Here is a 7935-nt window from a genome sequence, read left to right as displayed (position 1 = left end):
AGCAGAGTCATTTGGTGAGATTGTTGGTCCAGAACAAACCCTGCCGACACACTCCCTTAAATACCTGCAAAGTCCTGGTTCAGCTCTACTCCAAGCTAAAGCTATCAGAGCTTTTCTGAAGAGATAACAGACTTCAGATGCTGGTACGTTGAGTCAAAAGAACACGAATGCTTCCCTGAACAACACACCTCTCTCTGAAAATAAACAAGAACATTCCTGAATAGTAATTATTTACCTTTCTAGCACCAAACCTGGTGAACTTTATATATGTTCAATTCTGTGCACAGTATAAGAATGGCCTGCAACCAGTGAACTTGAAGGAATGAGAAGTGAGATTGGACTGTGAACTGTTAGGTCTGCTTTGTTCATGAATGAGTGAGACAAACACCAGGCTGAGTCGAAATCAGGGTTCTTTGTTCTTTATTACCGGATTGTAACACTTGCGACTAAACATGTTAGTCGGAGAATGCATTCTGCCGTTATCAGCAAAATGGTGATTTTTTATACCCTTGGATATGTGCTTAGAACATCATCATATCATTACTTGTCCAATGACTAAAACTGTTGCTATCCTTTCCCTGCTAGCTTCCTGCCTCTCAATCCATCAATGTCTCTCTTATCTTGTAAGTACAAGGATGCATTCACATCTTGTTACTGCCCCGTACATTCCCATCTCATGATGTTTTACCTAACAGGAGTACAAGGACACCTCCCCTTCTTGTTACAGCCTTGTACAGGGTAACTCCCTACATATTCCCATCTCATGATGTTTTACCTTACAATCCCTCCTTTGTCCTCTTTAGAGGACAATCTCGCCCTGACTATGCTACCACCGCGTTACATTAGTTCGCCTATTATTGCCAAGCTCTATACGGGTTCTGTTCACAGGGTAGTTCGGCTGGTGGGCGAGGGCTCCCCCAACCCTCCTTTGCGTACACCCCCCATCCGTCACCCCGATCCCATTGCCCGTTTACAAGTTTCATCCCATTTGCCCCCAAGCAAAAAACTAGCTAACCCCCCGTACATTAGTAAATTCCCAAGTTAACATATGGTCTACAATCTAATTCATAATACTTGTTCTACAATCTGATTAATAATGTTTGTGTTACAATCAATGGTATAATATTTGTTCTACAATCAAGCTTATAATATTTAGGTTACAAGCAAGGTTAAAATTATATGTGTAACAATCTAATTCACAATCCCTCCTTCCCATCACATTCCCCTTCAGACTCCAGATCGATCTCAGCAACTTTCTCCGCCTCCTGTAATGTGAGATAGTCTTGCTCCACAGCCTGCACAGCTTGATATTTCGGAGGCAGTTCATCACGGTCAGCAAAGGCTGTCTCTATGGTCCTCGTGACCAGCGTTCGAATGCATGGAATACAACAACAGCCACAAGTGATAAAAATTGATACAGAAATGAACAAACCCAGCAAAAGTTGTCCTAACAATGTGGTCCATCTCCCAAACACTCCCTGTAACCAGGATAAAACAGGATTGGAGACTCCAGACTGGGCTTTTAATTCTTTCGCCAATGCCCTAAGTTTCGTTAACCCCTTAGTGAGTGATCCATCTGGCCCTGTGTTATTAGAGATAGAAGTGCAGCATAGATCTCCAAACATAGCACACATTCCACCTTTCTCTGCCAGGACCATATCAATCGCTATCCTATTCTGAAGTGTCATAAGGGAAGTTTCTGACAGTTGTTGATGTATTGCCTCAACAACGTCCCTGGTCAAATTTGCAAGGCGCTGGACATTATAGTGAATAAGGTTGATCCTATTAACATTCTTATTTACAGTGATGGGAAAAATTGCACTAAAAACAGGAAAGCTTTCAAACCCAGCTGCAATCTCATCGGCTAATTTAAATTCGTCCGGAATATTCCGGGCTTGGCCACTGGCATCAACCCCATCAGGGTTCCTTCCTCCCGGCCCCAAGAGTTCAACACTCCTCCTTTTTCTCCACAGCCAACTCTCTGTGTGGCGCAATTCTAGGGAATCCTCGTCTCCCTCCTGCCTTTTGACAATCAGCACTGGCGCATTAAGGGTTACTAGAGCACACCGACCATCCCAGTTAGCGGGGAGCCAGTTGTACAGCACTCTTCTTCCACAAAACTCATCTGTGTAGTCATTCAATCTGCTACAAGTCTCCTTAGTTTCAGATTCATTTTTTTTGTTATGGGACCTCAAAATCATCCCCTGTATATGTTCATGATAATCAGTAACCTGTTTGGCTGCCCTGTCAGGCACCCATGTGGCGTTTTCCCTGCTAATAGTAGGTCGTCTACATACTGAATCAGTGTAACATCTTCCGGGAGCTTTAATTTCATTAGGATTTCGCTAAGGGCCTGATTGAACAGTCCTGGACTGTCCTTATAACCCTGAGGTAATCTAGTGTATGTGTACCGATGTGCTTGGTAAGTGAAAGTTAACCAGTCTTGCCATTCCTCAGCTAAATTCAAGCAGAAGAATGCGTTTGCCAGATCAATGACAGTATAGTATTCGTGCTCCGGACTCAGAGCCCTAAGTGCTACATATGGGTCTGGGACTGGTCTCCCGATGGTCTTGGTAGCCAAGTTAATCTCCCGGAGGTCGTGTACCATCCTCCAGTCTTTTCTACCTGGTTTGGGAACAGGCATGATGGGCGTGTTCCACATACTGTCAGGTGCCGCCCTTAAAACCCCCTGACTCCATTAACCCTTCTATCGTTCCTTTAATACCCTCCTCCTGACTGGGCGACAAGCGGTATTGTTTTCTCCATATTGGTTTCTGCCCGGGGTTGGCCAATTCTAGAAATACCTCTCCTTTTATTACTCCCACATCATAGGGACCCGTTGTCCATATATGTGGACTCAGATTAGAAAGATATTTGTCTGAGTCTCTGTGATCAATATTTTCTCCTTCTATGGCTCGGTCTCTTTCTACTTTCTCATTCACAACCTGGTCCCATGCTTCAATATTCAGTCTGACAAATTTTCCTCCCTCCGAGGTGGAATATCCCGGGATTTCTGTCTGCCTGTATTCACACCCTATCGCTTCCTTTACCATCGGACCCAGCTGTCGAGCGTGATGATCTTTGGCAATACCCAAGGTCACATGAGGCACACTTTCTACTCCTAAGCAGAACCACTCCATTTGTTCTTCTGTCATGACAACCATAGCAGCTATTCCCTCCTTACCTACAAAGATAAATGGACAATGTATCGTTTCTGTCTTCCCTTCTTTTAGAGAGTCCCACCTCTCCTCATATTCCTGGTCCGGGTGGATGGTGTAGTTTAATGTAACATGCATAGGATCTAGTGGATAATGGTAATCCCCATACCGAGGAATACTGGCCCTCCACTCAAAAAACTGTTTAATCAGCCCTGGGCCTGGTTCATCATACAGTAGCCGACTCCAGAAAATACTAACCTCCACAGAGTCTTCTGAAGCGTTAGATGGGGTCATTATTATAAACTGTCCTCCCCTTCTTATTGTATCCCCTGGGTATGTTAACCGAAGGCCCTTCTCAGAACATTGTATGGTTATTCCTAGTTTGGTAAGAATGTCCCTTGCTAATAAATTAATGGGGCAACTTGGCACAACCAGGACAGGCGTTTTAACCCTTTGTCGTCCAAATGTCATGTCGATGTTATCTGTATAGGGCTGTGTTTCCCTTATCCCGGAGAATCCTATTGTAGATAATGTTTTGCCCGAAAATGTGCTCCCTGGGGGTTTTTTAATCACTGTCGTAACTGCTGCCCCTGTGTCAACCATAAATTCAATTTTTTCTCCATTTACCGTCCCCCAAATTTTTGGTGGCTCCCAGGGAGGCGTGATTTTTGATTCTCCTGGGCACCTTCAATAATCAAATTCAGCACCTTCCTCAATATAGTCATTACACTGAGGTGCCTGGACTTGTTGATCACTCTGCCACCCCCCGATTCTCTGGGGCCCATCAATGTGTCCACCCCTACCCCTTGCTTGTCCTCTTAAGTTTCCTCCTCTTCCCCGATAGCCTCTAATAGAGGGTAATCTTTTTCCCCTTGCTCTCCCAGCCTCCGGACAGTTCCGCTGGTAGTGTCCAGGATTTTGGCAGTACCAGCATACTGCATGTTCCCCTCTATACATTGTACCTAGCTGTCTTTCCCAACCATTTCTTACTTGGGGTCCCGGATTTATCACTGGCCCCATGACCTGTGGGACTATCTGTTGGGCCGCTAATTTAACCCCTATATGTTCTATAGCTCTCACCAATTTATCGGTTGTTTTGTCCACCTCCTTCTGGGACGCACTTTCTGACTTAGCATGCTCTGATTGACGATGTCGTTTGATTGCATGTGTCAGGTGTCTTTTCCACAAATCCTCTGACATTGTCTCTACTCCCACAATGTCCCTTAATTTTGCTTGAACCGTAGCAGGTAGTCCGTTTATTATCCCATTACGAAAGTGAGCCCTTCCTAAGGGGCTGTGGTCGGGTCTTTCTCCAGTCCCTGTTTCCCATAAGTCCCATGCTCGAGTGAAATACTCGTGTGCAGTCTCTCCTTCCTTTAGTTGAAGGGTTACCAAGGCATCCAAACTATAGGGTGTAGGAAATGTTTCCCTAAGTGCTTCCCAAAATTTATTCCGAAGTGGGTTAAATTCTATTTCATCCCCCAATTTACTGCTTCTTACAATTTTCTCTATTTGCTTCAGGGCCCCTTCTGCCTTTAATTTTATCATGATAGTTCTGACATCTGCGAGTGCTAATTGTTCTTGGCAGGTTTCTCGCTCAAAACAAGAAATCCATGGACTAGCCCCATTACTCAACGGAGGTAGTTTTTTCATTAAACTCTCTAAGTCCATTCGTGACCAGGGTACATATTTTTGAGTTCCCCGTCCCGTGATCAGTAATGGGCATTGATATCTCAATTTTGGGGATTTCTGCTCCTTCTTTACTCTTGGCATGCATTTATTTATCCCACCTTGTTCTGACTCTTCTTCGTCACTGTCACTGTCCCTATCAGCTTCCAATGTCTCAGGGTCAAAGGTATATTGGTCACGTTCATCTCTAAGATAATCTTTTCGGCCATAGTTTAGTTGTTTCACATCTTTCTCTTTTGTCCTAACTATGTCCAGGTAGGCATGTCTATTTTTCTCCCTCCCGAGTCTTTTCCTTCTACTTTCCTCCCATGGTGGATCGTATCTCGTTTCCTCTTCTGTACTACACTTTTCGTCCTTTACTCCTATTACCATTCCTTCAGCTTTAATTTCTCCTGACAGTGTTGTAGTTATCTTTTCCACTTCCTTAAATACACCTACCATTAATTCTTTTTGATCCTCACTGATCTGCCCCAGCACATTAATATCTCTGTTTAAGTTTTTAATGTTATCCTGAACCTTTTTCATGTTCCATTTCTGTATCTCTAACTCCTTTTCTATTTTCTTGGACTCCAGAGGGGTCTCTACATCTATTACTCCCCCTTCTATTTTTATTAAAGGGGCCTGTACCTCGTCTGATGTGTCCCTATTCCCGAGGTTCTTGTCACACCCCAGTGTCTCAATATCTGGATATAAGGGACGTGACTCCAGGATCCCATCTGGGGTGCCAGGGGCACCTTTTGACGCCACATATGTATAGGGCGGGGGTCTACAAGCTATTTCTACAGGGGCAGTAACAGGTGGGTTACCAGGGAGACCAAATTCTTCAAATAGAGCTAGGACATCGCGGTACTGAATCTCCTTGTCTCTCACCCTCTTTTTTGCTGACTCGCGATTAAAGATTTTGTTTTCTGTGTCCCGTTTTGTTTCTTCCAGCTTGTCTAAGACTCTACGTTTTAAAATTTTGTTTCCCTCACCTGTCAGGAACATCTCAGTGCCCCCGGGTAACCAACCCCTCTTCCTCCAGCGGTCTACACATTTTCGGAGCATTTTTTGTTTTTCCAATGCCGCATTACTGGTATTTCGCTCCTCTAATTCCTGATTAATTTCCTTAATAACTTGGTCAAAAGTCTTAGCAGGCAACTGTACAGCCATAGCTGCGGGACCGCTTTCTAATGCCTGTTTTAATTTAGGTTCTTGTCCGTTTAGGGGATCTATGTCAACGAAAATTGCTTTTAAAAATGTCTCCTTGCAAGCTGGATGACTAATATCTTTTAAAGGAACAGTCTCTAAGTCTTGTCCTCCAATTGACTTCAGACTGTCCTGTATACTCTGATTGCTCGTTTTCCACTCTCTGTTTTCCCAAATGGGTCTGAAAGTTAAATTACAACTAGAAAACCAAATATTTGGGCTATACTTTTGTCCTGTTTCCCTGTACCAATCTATGAATTTACGTAACTTTATCTCCTTGGTGATGTTGGGAATACCCTCATTTAACTTATCAAAAGTATTTCGAATAAACCGGGTGTCTCTTAGGAGTTTATCAACTTTTTCATTAATATCTCCTACCTGATCCGGACACAGCTGTCGCAGCCTTCTGTCGTCGTTCTTGTTCACCAGGCAGGCGTCCCTGAGAACTTTTTTTGTTGTCTCAAGGTCTCTAGTGTCAGCTGTGGTATTCCACCACGGCGAATTGGGGAAATAAATTCTTAACTTCTCAAGTGTACAGACATTATCATACCTACCGGACATTTATAAGTCAGTCTCTCAGATACAATTGAGGCCAATAAGCCTGAACCTTTGTTTTCTTTCAAAGCCCAACCTTCACGTGGGAGATTTCTCCTCTTAATAACCAGTTTAGGGCAGAAAACTCAGGTCCTCAATTGTTTATAGACCACCTTCTCACTCTATTGGACTTTGCAACGACACAATAAAGACTTTTAAACTCTAGTAGTTTCTTGCGAAGCACTTAATAAATGTCATTCAAACACCTTAAGGACTTTTATCTTGTCTGTAATCACTTACGTGTTACAATCCTGGCATGCGAACTTCAATTGTGGTCGTCTAATTTGTCCGATCTCCAGTTCTTACTGACAATCATAAAGATTTTTAAAAAAAAAAGAGAATTTTGTTAAAACAGGCTTCTCTGGACCTTTTTATCAGCCGGCTGAGATGATTGTCAGAAAAAACAGAAACCGTCGTCCAGTGTTCACTCACCCATCACGTCGGGGTCACCAAATTGTTAGGTCTGCTTTGTTCATGAATGAGTGAGACAAACACCAGGCTGAGTCGAAATCAGGGTTCTTTGTTCTTTATTACCGGATTGTAACACTTGCGACTAACCATGTTAGTCGGAGAATGCATTCTGCCGTTATCAGCAAAATGGTGATTTTTTATACCCTTGGATATGTGCTTAGAACATCATCATATCATTACTTGTCCAATGACTAAAACTGTTGCTATCCTTTCCCTGCTAGCTTCCTGCCTCTCAATCCATCAATGTCTCTCTTATCTTGTAAGTACAAGGATGCATTCACATCTTGTTACAGCCCTGCACATTCCCATCTCATGATGTTTTACCTAACAGGAGTACAAGGACACCTCCCCTTCTTGTTACAGCCCTGTACAGGGTAACTCCTTACACATTCCCATCTCATGATGTTTTACCTTACATGGTCTAGTTGCTGTATAGCATCAGACAGCAATGATGCAGAGTAGTGAGGATCACTGGGGTCTCCCTTTTTCTGTAGATGACATTTACTGGGAGTGTTGTTCAAATTGGGATCAAGGAATAGTACAAAGACAATTTTGATCTAGTGAACAGCATCTTTAACCACGTCCATCATCAAGATCAGGACTAACAGGCTGGGGAATAGCATCTTCCCACAGGCTGTGAGATGGATGAAAAGTATCCTGTAAGTGTGATCATCCTCCCAAATATTTATATATGTAGCGTCTACTTCGATAGAGCTACTAAAGCAACACACACACACACACACACAAACACACCAGGTTAGTCAACACAAAACTGCTTTATTCAGTCTTTACAGGATTCTTCTATTTACAGCGTGTCCCGGGCCACATGGGTCAA

At 43.3% G+C, this 7935-nt stretch overlaps 1 protein-coding gene across 1 annotated transcript; it reads right to left on the bottom strand.

Moving 5' to 3' along the window:
- Positions 1-3803: 3803 nt before the first annotated feature.
- LOC138750222 (uncharacterized) lies at positions 3804-7181 on the bottom strand. Its single transcript, XM_069912348.1, has 2 exons — positions 7062-7181; positions 3804-6934 (listed from the first exon to the last, which is right to left on the bottom strand). The coding sequence occupies exon 2, from the start codon at positions 6594-6596 to the stop codon at positions 3846-3848; it is 2751 nt and encodes a 916-aa protein (XP_069768449.1). The 5' UTR covers positions 6597-6934; positions 7062-7181; the 3' UTR covers positions 3804-3845.
- Positions 7182-7935: the final 754 nt, after the last annotated feature.

Source organism: Narcine bancroftii, unplaced genomic scaffold, assembly GCF_036971445.1.
Source record: "Narcine bancroftii isolate sNarBan1 unplaced genomic scaffold, sNarBan1.hap1 Scaffold_108, whole genome shotgun sequence".
Classification (NCBI taxonomy): Eukaryota; Metazoa; Chordata; class Chondrichthyes; order Torpediniformes; family Narcinidae; genus Narcine; species Narcine bancroftii.
This window is presented reverse-complemented; position numbering and strand designations above follow the sequence as displayed.